This window comes from Tinamus guttatus, unplaced genomic scaffold (genome assembly GCF_059628265.1).
Source record: "Tinamus guttatus ecotype Peru unplaced genomic scaffold, ASM5962826v1 Tinamus_guttatus_pri_ptg001469l, whole genome shotgun sequence".
In the NCBI taxonomy this organism is placed as follows: Eukaryota; Metazoa; Chordata; class Aves; order Tinamiformes; family Tinamidae; genus Tinamus; species Tinamus guttatus.
Window position 1 is genome coordinate 40207 of NW_028290003.1, and position 18426 is coordinate 58632.

General features: G+C 68.4%; 1 protein-coding gene across 1 annotated transcript; it reads right to left on the bottom strand.

The window, feature by feature from the left end:
- Positions 1–165: 165 nt before the first annotated feature.
- LOC104564612 (voltage-dependent L-type calcium channel subunit alpha-1F-like) lies at positions 166–18288 on the bottom strand (the record flags this gene model as incomplete). The annotated part of the gene is given in 48 exon segments (XM_088539189.1): positions 166–405; positions 483–772; positions 841–965; positions 1518–1606; positions 1689–1823; positions 1901–2031; positions 2112–2213; positions 2296–2398; positions 2470–2566; positions 2649–2776; positions 2988–3147; positions 3230–3321; positions 3396–3461; positions 3530–3658; positions 3927–4037; positions 4040–4222; positions 4324–4482; positions 4577–4744; positions 4746–4779; positions 6107–6253; positions 6338–6354; positions 6356–6391; positions 6476–6583; positions 6671–6758; positions 6844–6950; positions 7029–7088; positions 7257–7386; positions 8550–8647; positions 8649–8683; positions 8751–8808; positions 8889–8943; positions 9200–9227; positions 9230–9283; positions 9978–10098; positions 10175–10382; positions 11342–11567; positions 11637–11797; positions 11881–11907; positions 12456–12543; positions 12616–12699; positions 12777–12937; positions 13015–13118; positions 13736–13932; positions 14010–14162; positions 15058–15200; positions 16554–16693; positions 17873–17978; positions 18054–18288. Coding segments are annotated over 48 exon segments (5717 nt in total), but the record flags the coding sequence as incomplete, so codon positions are not given.
- Between the last annotated feature and the right edge of the window lie 138 nt (positions 18289–18426).

Genomic DNA, 18426 nt, shown 5'->3' on the forward strand with positions numbered 1-18426 from the left:
GGCTTCCTCCCCCGTGGCCGCTTCCCCTGAGGTAAAGGGTGAAGTTTTCTCCCTTCCGCGCCCTCTCGTGAGGCAAAAAGTCGATTTTTTTCCCCCGCTGCCGCCCGTTCCCCCCGCGGCAGACGCGGCGGCAGCGCGAGCGGGGGCAGCGCGGCTTTATTGCGGCTAGGGCTCGCCCACGCAGGCCATCTCGTCGGCCAGCTCGTCCTCGGCGTGCGGCCGCAGCGGCTCCTCGTCGCTGTAGACGGCGCCGGCGGGCGCGGGGCGGCGCCGCGTGAGCAGGTCGGCGGCCGCGCTCTCCATCTCGTCCATGGTCATGTCGCACGCGTCGGCGATCTCGCGCTTGGCCACGGCCACGAACTTGGGGTCGCGCGCGAAGAGCCCCAGCCCCTCCGAGATGAGGACCTGCGGGGAGGGCGCACGGGTGGCGGAGCTGCCCGGCCGCGCGTGGGGGGGACCGGGGCGCCGGGCCGGGCACTCACCGCCTCCACGAGGCTGTCGGCCGAGCCGCGGCCCAGCGGGTCCCGCAGGCGGCCGCGCTCGCCCAGGAACCAGCGCGAGAGCGGCGGGAGGCTCCCGGCGGGGCCGCCCTCCACCAGGATGAGCGGCGCGTAGAGCAGGCGGCCGCGGGCCGGCGCCGCCGCCCACGCGCGCGTGGAGCCGCCCAGGCGCCACGTCTCGGAGCCCGACGGGGTGTAGGTGCCAGGGATGGGCTCGTCCTCGCAGCTGCCCTGGCGCCGCAGGCACTGGATGGCGAAGGAGGGCTTGCGCCCTGCGGCGCCGCGTGAGCGCGGGGCCGGGGCCGCCCGCGGCAATAAAACCCCACGCGCGGCCGCCTACCCGTGGGCGTGGGCGGCAGCAGGCGGCGCCGCTTGAGCTGCTGCCCGTCCAGGGCCCCGCCGAGCCGCGCGAAGCGCCGCGGCGGCGGCAGCGACCCCCCGCGCGCCGCGCCGGCCCCGAGCAGCCTCCGCCGCGCGGCCGGGGCCGCCGCCGCCGCCTCGTCCTCGCGCGCGGCGCCCGCCGCCTCCTCGGCGTCCTCGGCCGCCTCCGGCTCCTCGGCCGCTCCGCCGGCCTCCGGGCCCGCGTCCGAGCTCCGCCTGCGGGGCCGTGAGCGAGCGGCGCCGGCTCCTGCCCGCCCTTGTCCCCCCGTCCCTTCTCCCCTTGTCTGCCCCTCTCCTTGTTACCCCCTTATTGTCCCCCCTCCCCGCTTGTCCCCCCCCTTGTTCCTCCCCGTTCCCCCTTGTTCACTCCCTCCCTGTCACCCCCTTGTCCCCCCTTGTTCCCCCCTCCCCGCTTGTCCCCACCTTGTTCCTCCCCGTCCCTCCTTGTTCACTCGCCCCCTGTTCCCTCCTTGACCCCCTCTCCTTGTCCCCCCCTCCTTGTCCCCCCTCCCTGCTTGTCCCCCCCTTGTTCCTCCTTGTCCCCCACTTCTTGTCCCCTCCTTGTTCCTCCCCGTCCCCTCCTCGTCCCCCTCCTCCCCTCGTCCCCCTCCTCGCCCCCCCTTCCCCCGTTGTCACCTGTGTCGCGCCGCAGGTGGCGGCGGTGGCTCCTCCCCCTCGTTGGCGGGGGGCGGGCTGGGGGCGGAGCCGTAGAGGGTCTCGGGGACCTGCGGGGAAGGGGGGCTCGGTGGGCGGGGCTCCGGGGCGGGCGGGGCCGCGCGCCGGGGGCGGGGCCGAGGCCGCGCTCACCTCGTAGCCCGGGGGCTCCTCGCGCGGCTCCGCGGGGCCGCCCCCATCGCCGCCGTCGTCGTCGTCGCCCTCCAGGTCGCAGCTGAGCGCGCGGCGCATCTCGGGGCCCAGGGCCTGCAGCGTCTGCAGCCCGGCCTGCGGGGCGGGGGGCGGTTAGGGCTGCCGGGGCCCCCCCGCGCACAAACCCCCAGGGTGGGGGACATCCCAGCCACCTGCAGCGCCCGCTCGTTGCTGGGGCCGCCGCTCGCGCCCAGCATCCCGCGCTCCTTGCGGCGGCGGAACTTGCGGAAGTAGTCCTGGATGAGGAAGGTGGCGTAGAACTTGCCCACGGTGACCTCCTCCTCTGCGGGCGGCACGTGAGCGCGCCCGGACGCCGGGGCCCGCAGGCCGCGCGCCGGGGCGGGGGCCGGGGAGGGCGCTCACCCTCGGGCGGCGGGATCACCTCGTCCAGCAGCTTGGGCTTGGTCCGCTTCCAGATCTTCTTGACCACCGCGCGCAGCTCCTTGTTGGCCACGTCCAGGTTCCCTGCGGCGAGCGGGGCCCTCAGGGCCCCCGTGTCCCCCCCGGCCCGCGCGGCCCCCCCGCGGCCCCCCTCCCGGCCCCCAACCTTCCGTCTTGATCTTGAGCGAGGTGCGGACCAGGGCGAAGAGGGTGGCGTTGAAGGTGACGGTGCCGTCCGAGTTGAGGGGCATGTTCATGGCCACCAGGCGCTGGGGGGCGGCGGGGGGGCGCTGAGCACAGGTTGTGGCCCCCCCGGTCCCCCCCCCACGGCGCCGCTCACCTTGCAGGCCACGCGGTGCGGGCAGAGCTTCCCGAAGCCGAGCGGCGGCTGGATGCGCCGCAGCAGTGTCACCACGTCCAGGTGCTTGATGCGGCCCCTGCGCCGCGGGGGGTCGGGGCGTTGAGCACAGCCGCGCGCGCACAGGCGGAGGCAACACCCGCACGCACCCCCGCGCACACCTGGCGGCCGGGTCGTACTCGGACCACACGCGCTTGAACTCGTCCAGGTGGTGCGGGCCCAGGATGGACCAGTCCCGCGTCAGGTAGTCAAAGTTGTCCATGATGACGGCCACGAACAGGTTGATGATCTGGGGGGGGCGGGGGTTGCTAGGGCCTGCGGTTGTCACTGGGGGCGTCGCTAGGGCATCGCTAGGGCATCGCTAGGGCGCCGTGGGGCTGAGGCTGGGGGCTCCGTGTGGGGCCAGCCCCGGGGAGAGGCCGCGGCCGTGGGACGCCGTGGGGCTCCGCGTGGGGCCGGCCCCGGGGGAGGCCGTGGCCGTGGGGCGCCGTGGGGCTCACCAGGAAGGCGCACAGCATGAAGAAGCTGATGAAGTAGACGATGGCGAAGTTGCTGCCGCACGTGAACTCCTCGCCGGGGCCCGCGTCCGACTCGGGGTCGCAGCGCTTGCCGGGCAGGCTGGCCAGCATGATCTCCTGCCAGGCCTCCCCGGTGGCGCACCTTGGGGTGGGGGGGACACACGGGTGTCACCGGGTGTCACCGGGTGTCCCCACGGCGCCCCCGCCCCGCGCGCCCCCCGCACCTGAAGAGCAGCAGCACGGCCTGGGGGAAGGTCTGGAAGTTGTTGTTGCGGTTGATCTGGGTGCCGTCCTGCAGCGCCACCTTCCCGAACGTCTGCGGGGGGTCGGGGGGTGCTCGGTGATGCGGGGGGGTCCATCGCACGTGGCCCCCCCGGCCCCCCCGCTCACCTGCATGCCGATGACGGCGTAGATGAAGAAGATCATGGCGATGAGGAGGGCGACGTAGGGCAGCGCCTGGGGGGGGGGGCAGCGTGTGAGCGGGCCCCCCCGCAGCCTCCCGGCCCCCCCGCGTCCCCCCCCACCTGGAAGGACTTGACGAAGGTCCAGAGCAGCGTGCGGATGCCCTCCCCCTTGGAGAGCAGCTTCACGAGCCGCATGACGCGGAACAGGCGGAAGAAGGTGATGGAGATGCGGGAACTGTCCTCGGAGCTCTGCGGGGGCGGGGGGTCAGCGGGGGGGCACCACAGGACCCCCCACCCCGAGACCACCGCCCCGGCACCCCCCCCCGTACCTCTCCAACGTGACCCCCGTTCTGTGACACACGCACGGATGGAGCACGGAGAGGTGACACGGACACGTGGAGACGGACACAGACGGACACGGGAACGTGGTGCCCTGGGTGGGGGGGGGGGGGGGCTGCACCCCCCCCCCGAGGGGGGCACAGAGAGGGGGATGGGACGGGGGTGTCACACGACTCACGTTGACCTCGGTGACGGCGATGTCCACCACGCTGCCCACCACGATGAGGGCGTCGAACGTGTTCCAGGCGTCACAGAAGTAGTGCTGGGGGGGGGGGGGGGGTGAGCGGGACCCCCCCGGCCCGCGGGAGGGGGGGAATGTGTGTGCCCCCCCCCCCCCCAAATCCAACAGCCCCCCCCGCCTACCCGCGGCTTGAAGGCGATGATCTTGAGCAGCATCTCCACCGTGAAGAGCCCCGTGAAGACCATGTTGAGCAGGTCCATGACGTAGTTGAAGGGCTTGGACTGCTCATAGTGCTGGGGGAGGGGGGTGGGGGGGACATGTGGGCTGGAAAACACCAACAACCCCCCCCAAACACACAACCCCCCCCCCCCCCCGTGCCTCCCCGCGCACCCACCTGCACGGCCAGCGCGATGGTGTTGAGCAGGATGAGCACGAACATGATGTACTCGAAGGCCGTGGAGTTGACCATGGCCCACACGCGGTGCTGCGTGCGGTTCTTGGGGATGTAGCGCCGCAGCGGCTGCGCCTTGAGCGCGTACTCCACGCACTGCCGCTGCGGGGGGACGGAGGGGACGGAGGGAGGCGGGGGCTGCCACCGGCCCGGGACACCCCCCCCGGGACACCCCCGGGGCCCCCGCCGCCACCACCTGGTTCTTGTCCAGCTCGCAGTTCTTGTACTCGCTCTCGCCCTGCGCGCGGAACGTGATGATGACGAAGCCCACGAAGATGTTCATCATGAAGAAGGCGATGACGATGATGTAGACGATGAAGAAGATGGAGATCTCCACGCGGTAGTTGTAGATGGGGCCCTGGTCCTTCGGCGTTGGCGTCGATGGCCTTGTACAGCAGCCTGGGGGGGGGGGGGGGGTTAAACTGGGTCTGGGGGCACCACCAACACTCCACCCCCCCCCCATTAAAAAAAAAAAAAAAGGTGGGAAACGGGGCGGGGGCTAAAACCAGCGCCATTGAGGGGAGGCTGGAGACAGTGAAGACCATTGAAAAAAAAATAAAGATTGGAACAAGGAGCCGTGTGTGGGAGTGCCTTGAAACTGACAAGAGGCTGAAACTGACAAGAGGCTGAAATTGACGAGGGGGCGTGGCTGAAATTGACAAGAGACTGAAACTGACAAGGGCGTGGTTGAAATTGACGAGACTGAAACTGACAAGGGCGTGGCTGAAATTGACAAGGGGGCGTGGCTGAAATTGACAAGAGACTGAAATTGACAAGGGGGCGTGGTTGAAATTGACGAGGGGGCGTGGCTGAAATTGACAAGGGGCGTGGCTGAAATTGACAAGAGACTGAACTGACGAGGGGCGTGGCTGAAATTGACAAGGGGGCGTGGCTGAAATTGACAAGGGGCGTGGCTGAATTGACAAGGGGCGTGGCTGAAATTGACGAGGGGACGAATTGGGGAGGGAGGAGCTGCTTCAAGGCGGGGTTGAAACTGCTATTTGGAAGCCTTATACCCACAATGGGGAACCTTGAAACCGCTATTTGGAGCCTTGGACCCCCCTCGAAACCGCTATGGGTGGGGCTAGAAACTGCTAGGGCAGGGGCGGGAGGACTTGAAACTGCTGGGGGGGGCTTAAAACTAACATGGGGGGGGGGGGGGCGCGCGAGGGGCAGCTTGAAACTGCTTGGGGGAGTATTGAAACAGGCGCCAGCAGGTGCGGGGGGGCCCTGGAGCGCTGGGGGAGGGGGCGCACACAGACACCCCCCCCCACACACACGTGCACACGCACACACCCCCCCCCCGCCATGCACACACATACACACACCCCCACACACACGTGCACCCCCCCCCCCCACATACCCCACACACAGGCATACATGCACACACACCCCCCACACACCCACCCCCCCCCACACACACACACCCTCCCCAGACACTCCCCTCACACACACACGCCCCCCCCCCGCACATACCCCCCCCCCACGCACACATATACACACACCCCCACACATGTGCACAAACCTCCCCACACACAGGCATACATGCACACACATCCCCACACACACCCTCCCCAGACACTCCCCTCACACCTGCACGCGTGCACACACACCCCCCCCCCACCCCAACACACACACACACTCCTCACACACACACACACACACACACACACACACACACCCCCCTCGCACCCCTCGCACACCCAGGCGCTCCCCGCGCACTCACGCCGGCCACCCCTCGAAGGTGGACACGGTGAACAGGGCCATCATCCCGGCCAGCACGTTGTCGAAGTTGAAGTCGCTGTTGTGCCAGAGGCGCTCGCGCACCGTGGGGTGCGTCACGTCGCCGTCCTTGTACACGATGAAGGTGCCCCTGGCGGGGGGTGTCAGTGTGTCCCCCCCACCCCAATAAAACACACACACGCAAAACGGGGTGAAGGGGGTGGCAGGGCCGCACTTGCACTCGGCCGGGGTGGTGCTTGGCCTCGTCCGTGCAGCTGTAGAACTTGCCCTGGGGGGGCAGACAGCCGGGGGGGGGGGGGTCAGCATGGCCCCCCCGCAAGCTGTCCCTGTCCCCCCTGGAGCGCGGCGGCACCTTGAAGAGCTGCACCCCGATGCAGGCGAACATGAACTGCAGCAGCGTCGTCACGATCATGATGTTGCCGATGGTGCGGATGGCCACGAAGACGCACTGCACCACGTGCTGCGCGGCGGGGACGCGGAGGGGACGCCGGTGACGCCGCGCACGGGCACCGCCAGCGCCCCCCCCCAACCTGCCACCGTGTCCCACCTTGAGGCCCTTGGCCCGGTTGATGGCGCGCAGCGGCCGGAGCACGCGCAGGACCCGCAGGATCTTCACCACCGAGATGGCGCTGGAGCTGCCGGCGGCACCGGGCCCCGTGTTGGCGGCGCCCGCGGGGGCTCCCGCGCCCCCCCCCCCCCGCCCGCTCCCCCGGCGCTCACTGGATGCCGAAGGACACGAGGGAGACGCCGACCACGAGCAGGTCCAGGAGGTTGAACCAGTTGCGGCAGAAGGAGCCCTTGTGCAGGAAGGCGCCGAACGCCGTCATCTGCGGCCAGCAGGGAGTGAGCACCATGCGCGACCCCCTGCCATGCGCCGCCCCGCGGGCCCCGGCGTCCGGGCGCACCTTGAGCAGGATCTCCACGGTGAAGATGGACGTGAAGGCGTAGTCAAAATAGCCCAGAATCTGCGGGGTAAAAAGGGGTGACCCGGCCCCAGCGGCTCCCCCCCACCCCCACCCCCCGATTTCCCCCCCAAACCAGCCCCAAGCCCCCCCCCCCCCCCAAACCTGCCCCTTCCCCCGCTGCAGGTGGGAAAGGGGGTCCCCAGCGGCCCCGTAGCCCCCGGTGCCCACGTGGTTGCGGGGCGAGTGGGCCCGCACGGGGTCCTCGGCGGCCAGCGAGACGCTGCTGAGGATGATGAAGACGAGGATGAGGTTGGTGAAGACGTGGTGGTGGATGAGCGCGTGGCAGCGCACGCGGAGCCTGCGGGAGCGACGGCTCAGGGCGCCGCCCCGATCCCAACATCCCAATCCCAGCGTTCCCAGTGCCCTGATCCCAGCACTCCAATCCCAGCGCTCCGTTCCTGGCTCACCGATCCCAATGCTCCCATTCCTGGCACCCCATTCCCAGCACCCCAGCGCTCCCATTCCCAGCACCCCCATCCCAGAGCTCCATTCCCAACACTCCGATTCCCAGTGCTCCCATTCCCAGCGCTCCCATTCCCAACACTCCCATTCTCAGCACTCCCATTCCCAGCACCCCATTCCCAACACTCCCATTCCCAACACTCCCATCCCAGCGCTCCCATTCCCAGCACTTCCATTCCAACACCCATTCCCAGCGCTCCCATTCCCAACACTCCCATTCCCGGCACTCCCATCCCAGCGCTCCCATTCCCAGCGCTCCCATTCCCAGCACTCCCATTCCCAACACTCCCATTCCCAGCACCCCATTCCCAACACTCCCATTCCCAACACTCCCATTCCCAGCACTCCCATTCCCAGCACTCCCATTCCCAGCACTTCCATCCAGCACCCCATTCCCAACACTCCCATTCCCAGCACCCCATTCCCAACACTCCCATTCCCAACACTCCCATTCCCAGCACTCCCATTCCCAGCACTTCCATCCAGCACCCCATTCCCAGCACTCCCATTCCCAGCGCTCCATTCCCAGCGCTCCCATTCCCAGCACTCCCATTCCCAACGCTCCCATTCCCAGCACTCCCATTCCCAGCACTCCCATTCCCAACACTCCCATTCCCAGCACTTCCATTCCCAACACTCCCATTCCCGGCACTTCCATCCCAGCACCCCATTCCCAACACTCCCACTCCCAACGCTCCCATTCCCAACACTCCCATTCCCAGCGCTCCCATTCCAGCGCTCCCATTCCCAACACTCCCATTCCAGCACTTCCATTCCAACACTCCCATTCCCGGCACTTCATCCCAGCACCCCATTCCCAACACTCCCACTCCCAACACTCCCATTCCCAACGCTCCATTCCCAGCACCCCATTCCCAACACTCCCATTCCCAGCACCCCATTCCCAACACTCCCGTTCCCGGCGCTCCCGTTCCCGGCGCTCCCATTCCCGGCGCTCCCATTCCCGCGCGCTCCCGTTCCCGGCGCCCCCGTCCTCACGGGTTGCTGCTGCCCAGCAGGAAGAACGCGCTGCCCTCGGGGATCGGCGCCACCTTGGCCTTGGGGGGCTCCTCCAGGGGCTCCCGCCGCGGCCCCCCCCAGGCTGTCGCGCTCCCCCCCGGCCTCCTCGTCGCCTGCGGGGACCCAGGCGTCCGGGCACGGCGCGAGCGCCGCCCCCCGCCCCCCGCGCCGGGCACCCACCTTCCTCGCTGCCCTCGTCCTCGTCCTCCTCCTCCTCCTCCTCGGCCTCCCCCTCAACCTGGGGGGGACACAGAGGCCGGTGTGAGCCCCCCCCCCCGCCCGTGCACACGCGTGTGCCCCCCCCCCCCCCGCACTCACCTTCACACTCACGTCGCGACTCCCCCCATCGGCCTCCGCGTCCCCGGCCTTGTCCCTGCGGGGGCAGAGGGGCTCAGCCCGCGGGCCCAGGCGTCCGGGACCCCCCTCCCTGGGCCCAGGCGTCCGGGACCCCCCTCCCCGGGCCCAGGCGTCCGGGCTGCCCTCCCCACGGGCCCAGGCGTCCGGGACCCCCTCCCTGGGCCCAGGGGTCTGGGCTCCCCTCCCCGCAGGCCCAGGCGTCCGGGCTGCCCTCCCACGGGCCCAGGCGTCCAGGCTGCCCTCCCCATGGGCCCAGGCGTCCGGGCTCTCACTTCTTGCCGTCGCCGCCCGAGTTGATGTGTCGGCGTCCGCCAGGTTGTCGACCGCGATGGCCAGGAAGACGTTGAGGAGGATGTCTGGGGTGGGGTGGGGGGTTTAACTGGTGCTCCGGCCCCCTCTCCCCTTCCCGCGCCCTCCTGGCACCCCCCAGTGTCCCCACGTCCCTCCTGTGTCCCTGCCTGGTGCCAGGCGGCCCCATTCCCGGTGCCCCACAGCCCCCATTCCCAGCGCTGCGCAGCTCCCATTCCCGGTGTTCCCAGCAGAGCCAAGCCGCCCCTTTCCTGGCACTCCAAGTGCCACGCGGCCCCATTCCTGGTGCTCCTGGCACCTCCTTCCCGATGCTCCCAGCACCCCATTCCCAGGTCTCCCATTGCCACACGGCCCCGTTCCCGGTGTTCCTGGTACTCCTGGCACCCCATTCCGGTGCTCCCAGTGCCACATGGCCCCCATTCCCGGTGCTCCTGGCACCCACTTCCCGGTGCTCCCAGTGCCACGTGGCCCCGTTTCCCGCACCCCATTCCCAGCACTCCCGGTGTCCCATTCCCAGTGTTCCTGGCACCCCATTCCAGCGCTCCAGCACCCCATTCCTGGCACTCCGGTGTCCCATTCCCGGCGTTTCCGGCACCCCATTCCCAGCGCTCCTGGTGTCCCATCCAGTGTTCCCGGCACCCCATTCCCAGCACTCCCAGCACCCCGTTTCCAGTGCTCCCGGTGTCCCGTTCCCGGTGTTCCCGGCGCCCCCGGCGTTCCCGGCGCCCCCGGCTCACGCACAGTTGCCGCAGATGAAGAGGATGACGAAGTAGACGCACACCAACATGCCGGGGAAGACGGGGCCGCCGTAGGCCATGATGCCGTTGTACATGACCGCGTTCCAGTCCTCCCCCGTGAGGATCTGCGGGGGGGCCCGGCCGGTGTCACCCCCCGGCGGTGCCGTTGGGTCCCCGACGCCCCCCGCGTCCCCGCGTCACCTGGAACACGGTGAGCAGGGCCTGCGGGAAGGTGTCGAACGTGCTGCGCTTGGTCTGCGTCTCGTCGAAGCTGAAGCGGCCCCCGAAGAGCTGCATGCCCAGCAGGGCGAAGATGATGATGAAGAGGAAGAGCAGCAGCAGCAGCGACGCGATCGACTTCATGGAGTTGAGCAGGGAGGCCACCAGGTTGCTGAGGGAGGCCCAGTGCCTGCGGGGGAGGACGGAGGACGGAGGGAGGAGGAGGATGGAAGGAGAAAAGGGAGAAGGATGAGGAAGAAAGAGGGAGAAGGATGAGAGAAAAAAGAGGGAGAAGGATGAGAAAGAAAAATGAGGAGCACAAAGAGAAGAGAGAGAGAAGGAGGAGGAAGAAGAGGATGAGGAGGATGGAGGAGGAAGAGTAGAATAAGGAACAGGATGACAGAAAGAAGAAGAGGCAGTAAAGGAGAAGAAGGATGAAAAGGAGGGAGACAGACAAGAAGAAGAAAAGGAGAACGAGAAATATAGAGAAAGAATATAGACAAAAAAGGACAAAAAAAGGAAAAGAAGAATGGAGGAGGAAAATGATGATGAGACAAATGGAAAATTGGGATAAGAAGATGTAGGAGAAACAGGAGAAGGAGGATGGAGAAAAGGAGGAAAACGAGAGCAGAAAACGGTGAGGAAGAAGATAAAGAATAAGGAAGAGAACAAGTTAAAGAATGAGAACAATGAAAGATGATAAGGAAAAAGATAATAGAGGAATATGGAATGAGGAAGTGCACGAGGAGGAGAATGGAAAAGCAGAGTGAAAAGGAAAATTGAAAAAGAGGAGAACAAGAACGAAGAATGACGAGGAAGATGAGGATGGAGGAGAAAAACAACAAGGAAGAGGGGGAGAATGAAAAATGAACAAGAGAATGAACATGGAAAAGGAGAATGAGAATGGAAAAGGAGAATGAGGATGGAAAAGGAAAATGAGGATGGAAAAGGAGAATGAGAACGGAAAAGGAGAATGAGGATGGAAAAGGAAAATGCGGATGGAAAAGGACAAGGAAAATGGAAACGGAAAATGAGAAGGGGAAGACCCCCGGTAAGGACGAGGGAAAACGAGAAGGATGATGAGAACGGTGATGAAAAAGCAAGAGGAAGGCGAAGGGCACAGGGCCGAGCGGGCGGGCGCGGGCGCACCTGGTCACCTTGAAGACGCGCAGCAGGCGCACGCAGCGCAGCACCGAGATGCCCAGCGGCTCCATGGCGCCGCGCTCCACCAGCGCCGTCTCCAGCGCGCCGCCGCACACCACGAAGCAGTCGAAGCGGTTGAAGAAGCTGCTGAAGTAGCCGGCGGGCCCCAGCGCGTAGAGCTTGAGCAGCATCTCGGCGCCGAACAGCGACAGCAGCACCTTGTTGGCGTAGGCTGGGGACAGGGGGACGCTGGCACCCGCCGCGGCGTTGTCCCCGTCCCCGGCCGCGGCCGCGGCGGCACCTTGGGTCTGCGTGAGCCAGGGCGGCTGCCCGTGGTGCTCGGACGCGATGGTCAGCGTGTTGAGGAACACGAGCAGCAGCACCGTCCAGTAGAACGACACCGACTTGACGGCCGCGCGGCAGCGCCGCCGCAGCAGCCGGTTCAGCCGCCGCAGCCGCCGCCTGCAGACGGGGCGCACGGAGGGGGGGTCGGGGGGGTCCCTTTTGGGTGCCCCCCGCTCCTCCCCATCTCACGTTCTGCTCACCAGAACTTGGTCTTCGTGATCTTGCCCCTGGTGGGGGGAACAGAGAGGAGTCGCCACCAGGATGGGGGACAAATGGGGCAGAAATGGCCTGGAGGGGGTCAAGGGGGGCCTAGGGGCTCCTGGGGGGTCCCTTGGGGTCTCAGGGGTCGGTGTTGGGGGCTATAGGGCGCTCTGAGACCAGCGGATCCTGGGGGGTCCCTTGGGGGTCCCGGGGTTGGTTTTGGGGGCTATAGGGTGCTCTGGAGCCCAGCAGCTCCTGGGGGGTCCCTTGGGGGGTCCCAGGAGTCAGTGTTGGGGGCTATAGGGTGCTCTGGAGACCAGCGGCTCATGGGGGGTTCCCTTGGGGGTCCCAGGGTCAGTGTTGGGAGCTATAGGGAGATCAGCGGCTCCTGGGGGTCCCTTGGGGTCTCAGGGGTCAGTTTTGGGGGCTATAGGGCGCTCTGGAGCCCTGCGGCTCCTGGGGGCTCCCAGAGGGTCCTGGGGACCCGGGGGGCTACAGGGCGCCCTGTGGAGGGGATGGGGGGGTCCCAGGGGGTCCCGTGGGGGGCGGCGAGGCCAGGCCCCCCCGCGCTCACAGGCAGCGCTCGCAGGCGGTCGGCGGCGCCTCCTCGTCCCCGGCCGTCTCCGTGTTCACCGAGGTGGTTTCGCTCCCGGGGAGGCTGGCTGTGAACGGGGGGGGGTGGTGAGAGGGGCCCCGGCGTCCGGGCGGGGTTGGGGGGGGGCGCGTGGCCTCACCGTGGGTGTCCGTGGAGTGACTCGCGTGACGGAGCCACTTGAGCCGCGGCTTCCGCTTGCCCATGAGCTCCTCGGCCGTCAGCCCTGGGGGGGCACACGGGGCTGGGGGGGGCTGCCCAAGCTGGAATTTGGGGAGGGGGGGACGTGGGGGGGGTCCTCACGGTGCTTCTCGTGCTCCCCGTCCTCCTCGTCGGCCTCCAGGTCCTCGGCCTGGGTGATCCAGTCCATGTAGCCCCGCAGATCCTCCTCCAGCTGCTGCTTCTCCCGCAGCTTCTGGAAGTCGCCGCGCGCCTTGGCCTTCTCCCTCTCCTTGGAAAACTCCCTGCGGAGCAAGGAAAGGGTTGGGGGGGGGTCACACACACGGGGGGGGCACCGTGAGCCGGCCGCCCCCCCACTCACCCGCTCAGCACCCCCAGCACCAGGTTGAGCACGAAGAAGGAGCCGAAGATGACGAGGCTGACGAAGTAAATCCAGGGCAGCTCGTGGCCCATGGCGTCCTGCATCTGCGCGGGGAGGGGGTCAGCGCTGGGGGGGTCCGGACCACCCCCCCGGACACGCTAAGAACGTGCCAGGAACATGCTAAGGACACGCTAAGGACACGCTAAGGACACTCTCGACACACTATGTGCCAGACACACGCTAACCACAAACTAAGGAGACGCTCTTGACACATCAATGATGTGCCAGAGACATGCTAAGGACACACTAACGACATGCTAAGGACACGCTAAAGACACCGGAGACACACTAACGACACGCTAACAGCATGGTAATGACACACCAGAGACATGCTAAGAACATGCTAAGGATACACCAAAGACGCGCTAAGGACAGGCCAAGGACGTGCCAATGACATGCTAATGACACACTGAGGATACACCACAGACATGCTAAGGACATGCTAAGAACATGTGAGAGACATGCTAACGACATGCTAAGGACACACTAAAGACTTGCTAAGAAAGTGCCAGAGACACGGCAACGACGCGCTAAGAACACGCTCATGATATGACCAGGACATGCTAAGGACACACCAAAAACACACTAAGGACACACCAAGGACGTGCCAATGACACGCTAACGACGCGCTAAGAACATACCAGAGACCCCCCCGGCTCACCCAGTAGAGCACGTCGGTCCAGCCCTCCATGGTGATGCACTGGAACACGGTGAGCATGGCGAAGAAGAAGTTGTCGAAGTTGGTGATGCCGCCGTTGGGGCCCTCCCAGCGGCCGCGGCACTCGGTGTTGTTCTGCGCGCAGGCCCGGCCGTGGCCCGAGAACGCGCAGGGCGACGGGTCCTCCTCCGACTCCAGGTCTGCGCGGGGCCGTCAGAGCCTCCCCGGGGCTCGGGGGGCGGTTTGGGAACACGGGGGGCAGGGGGGGTCCCGTTACCGGAGCCCACGAAGAAGCAGGTCTTGTGCATGCGGCCGATGAAGAGCTCGAGGCCGATGATGGCGTAGATGATGATGACGAAGAGCACGAGCAGCGCGATGTGCAGCAGCGGCACCATGGCCTTCATGATGGAGTTGAGCACGATGTGCAGGCCTGCGTGGGCGGCGTGAGCGGCGGCGGGCGGCCGCGTCCCCCCGTGTCCCCCCCATGACCCCCGGTGTCCCCCCGTGTCCCCTCGTGTCCCCCCCGCGTCCCCTCGCCCCCCGTGTCCCCCCCATGTTCCCCCCACGTCCCCCCCGTGTTCCCCCCTGCGTCCCCCCCATGACCCCCCGTGTCCCCCCGCGTCCCCCCGTGTCCCCCCCGCGTCCCCTCGCCCCCCGTGTCCCCCCGCGTCCCCCCATGTTCCCCCCGTGTTCCCCTCTGCGTCCCCCCCATGACCCCCCGTGTCCCCCCGTGTCCCCCCATGTCCCCTCGTGTTCCCCCCGCGACCCCCCATGTCTCCCCGCGTCCCCCCCACGTCCCCCCGTGTCCCCCCCGCGTCCCTCCCACATCCCCCCATGTCCCCTCGTGTCCCCCCCGCATCCCCCCACGTCCCCCCACCATGTCCCCCCGCGTCCCCCCGTCCCCCCCATGTCCCCTCGTGTCCCCCCCACGACCCCCATGTCCCCCCGTGTCCCCCCGCGTTCCCCCCGCATCCCCCCGTGTCCCCGCACCGTGTCCCCGCACCGTGTCCCCCCCGTGTCCCCCCGCGTCCTCCCCGTGTCCCCCCGCCATGTCCCCCCGTGTCCCCCCCGTGTCCCCCCGCATCCCGTGTCCCCCCGTGTCCCCCCCGTGTCCCCCCGTGTCCCCCCACGTACCCCCGCGTCCCCCCCGTGTCCCCCCCGCATCCCCCCTATGACCCCCCGCGTCCCTCCCGTGTCCCCCCGCGTCCCCCCTATGACCCCCCGTGTCCCTCCGCGTCCCCCCCCGTGTCCCCCCGCGTCCCCCCCATGTCCCCCCGTGTCCCCCCACGTGTCCCCACGTCCCCCCCGTGTCCCCCCGCGCTCACTGGGCACGCCGGAGACGAGGCGCAGCGGGCGCAGCACCCGGAACGCGCGCAGCGCCTTCACGTCGAAGCCGCCCGGCTTGCCGCCCGCGTGCGGCGCGGCGCCCGCCCGGTGCGACGCCTGCTCCAGGATCACGCTGAACAGCCTGGGGACGGGCGAGCGCGGCAGTGCCCCCCGCGGGGGTATTTACCCCTGTCATCAGGGTGTTCTGCCCCCCAGGGGGGTATTTCCCGCCAGCACCAGGGGGTCCTGCCCTCCAGCGGGGTATTTCCCGGTGGCACCCGGGTGTTCTGCCCCTGCCAGGGTACTTCCCGCTGGCACCGGGGGGTTCTGCCCCCCGCCAGGGTATTTCGCCCGTCATCAGGGTGTTTTGCCCCCCAGTGGGGTATTTTCCGCCAGCATCAGGGGGTTCTGCCCCCCACCAGGGTATTTCCCACCGGCACCAGAGTGTTCTGCCCCCCAGCGGGGTATTTCTTGCTGGCACCCAGGTGTTCTGCCCCCCAGCGGGGTATTTCCCGCCAGCACCAGGGGGTTCTGCCCCCCGGGCAGGGTATCCCCGCACGGCACTGTGGTGTTTTACCCCCGCCCATGTATTTCCCCCTGTCATCAGGGTGTTTTGCCCCCCAGTGGGGTATTTCCCCCTGCCCTCATGGTGTTCTTCCCCCCGGTGGGATGTTCTGCCCCCCGGCACGGCATATCCCACTGGCACGGGTGTGTTTTGCCCCCCAACAGGGTACTTCCCCCTGCCCCCGTGGTGTTCGGTCCCCCAGCAGGGTATTTCCCCCCCACTCAGAGTGTTTTGCCCCCCGGCAGGGTATTTCCTCCCACCTCCGTGGTGCTTTACCCCTCAGCGGGGTATTTCCCCCTGGCGCTGGGATGTTTGGGCCCCCGACGGGGTATTTCCCCCTGTCCTTGTGGTTCCCCCTGCCCTCATGGTCTTCTGCTCCCTGGCAGGGTATCTCCCCCTGCCCTCGCAGTTCTTTGCCCCCCAGCGGGGTATCTCTCCCTGCCCTCGTGGTGCTTTGGCCCCCAGCGGGATATTTCCCCCTGCCCTCGTCGTGTTCTGCCCCCAGCGGGGTATTTCCCCCGGCCCTCATGGTGTTCTGCCCCCTGGCGGGATGTTCTGCCCCCCGGTGCGGTATTTCTCTCTGCCCTCGTGTTGTTCTGCCCCCCCGCGGGGTGTTTTGCCCCCCGGCGGGGTGTTTTGCCCCCTGGCAGGGTATTTCCCCCTGCCCTCGTGTTGTTCTGCCCCCCGGCAGGGTGTTTTGCCCCCCGGCGGGGTATCCCCCCCTGCCCTCGTGGTGTTTTGCCCCCCGGTGGGGTATCTCCCCCTGCCCTCGTGCTGTTCTGCCCCCCAGCAGGGTGTTTTGCCCCCCGGCGGGGTATCCCCCCCTGCCCTCGTGGTTCTTTGCCCCCTGGTGGGGTATTTCCCCGTGCCCTCGTGTTGTTCTGCCCCCCCGCGGGGTGTTTTGCCCCCCGGCGGGGTATCCCCCCTCACCCCACGATGACGATGACGAAGTCCAGCAGGTTCCAGCCGTTGCGGATGTAGGCGCTGGGGTGCAGGACCAGCCCGTAGGCCACGATCTTGAGGAAGGTCTCCACGGTGAAGATGATGAGGAACACGTACTCCACCTGCTCCTGCACGGCCATCAGTAGGGACCAGGGTGAACACAGGCACTCGCCTTTCGCACGGGGGGGTGAGCCCAGGGCAGGGGCCCAGGCGTCCGGGGCGCCGCCCCGTGTGGGGTCACAGGCCCGTTTGGGAAGGGGGGACCCCGGGGGGGTGGGGGAAGGAGAAGGGGCCCAGGCGTCCGGGCCGGGCTGGGGGAAGGGCGCTAAGCCGGGATTAGCGCCCCCGCGGCGCCGGCTAAGCCGCTTAGCGGGCGGCACGGGCGGGCGCGCGGGGACGCGGGGACACGAGTCCCGGGACCCCCAGAGCCGCCTCCCCTGGGGGACCCCATCCCCACCCCCCCGCAGGGTGCCCTGCTCCAGCCCCCCCCGGCCTCGTTAGCCTTAACGAGCTCAAGCTGCTCCCAATGAGGAGCAGCTGCAGCCGCTCAGTGCTGGAGAGCTCGAACACCTGGACCCACAAAGGGGCAACACAGAGGGGGGACGAGGGGGTCCCCAGGGCCACCTGGGCCCCCCAAGGGGCAGCAAGGGGGGACAGGGGGGACCCCAGGACCACCCAGACCTCCTGAGGGGCGGCACCAGGGGACGGGGGGATCCCCAGGGCCACCCAGACCCCCTGAGGGGCAGCTTCGGGACACAGGAGGTCCCCAGAGCCACCCGGACCCCCCAAGGGGCAGCATGGGGGGACAGAGAGGTCCCCAGCACGCCTGGACCCCCCGAGGGGCAGCTCCAGGACATGGGGGGATCCCCAGGGCCACCTGGGCACCCCAAAGAGCAGCACCAGGACACGGGGGGGTCCCCAGGGATACCCAGGCCCCCCGAGGGGCAGCAAGGGGGAGACAGGGGGTCCCCAGGGCACCCAGGCCCCCCAAAGGGCAGCTCCAGGGCACACTGGGGGGTCCCCAGGGCCACCCGGACGCCCCGAGGGGCAGCACGGGGGGGACAAGGGGGTCCCCAGGGCTGCCCGGACCCCCCGAGGGGCAGCTCTGGGACATGGGGGGATCCCCAGGGCCACCTGGGCACCCCAAGGAGCAGCACCAGGACACGGGGGGGTTCCCAGGGCCACCCGGGCCCCTCAAGGGGCAGCTCCAGGGGACACGGGGGGTGCCCAGAGCCACCCGGACCCCCCGAGGGGCAGCACCAGGACACGGGGGGGTCCCCAAGGCCGCGTGGCCCCCGTCCCCTCACCAGGTTGTGGTTGGCGGCGTTGGAGTCGTCCTCGGGGAAGGGGATGTAGACGCCCAGGGCCACGCAGTTGGCGAAGATGGTGACGAGGATGAGGATGTCGAAGGGCCTGGGGGGACGCCACGATGTCACCGGGGGGGGGGACACCGTCCCCGCGCGTCCCCCGTGCCCCCCCGGCGCTCACTTCCACTCCACGATGCTGATGGCCGCGCGGCGCACGGGGTTGTTGAGGCGGAGGCAGAAGAGGGCGCGGGGGGAGCGCGGGACCCCCCCGCCGGAGCCCTGGCCCTTGTGCTTGGGGTGCGGGGGGCGCCGCTGCCGCTGGCCCGGGGGGGTCCCCCCGCCGGCGCCGTCGCTCGTCGCCCACCCCAGGGGCTGCCCCAAGGCCTCGGCGAAGGGCGGCAGCTCCTTGGGGGGCCCTGGGGGGGGCACAGTCAAAATGGGGGCACTGAGACCCCCCCCCAGTCCTTCCCCACCCCCTCCCGGGCCCCCTGGGGCCTCAATGTGTCCCAGGAATCACCCCCCACCCCCCGGGACCCTCCCGCCCCCTCCGGACC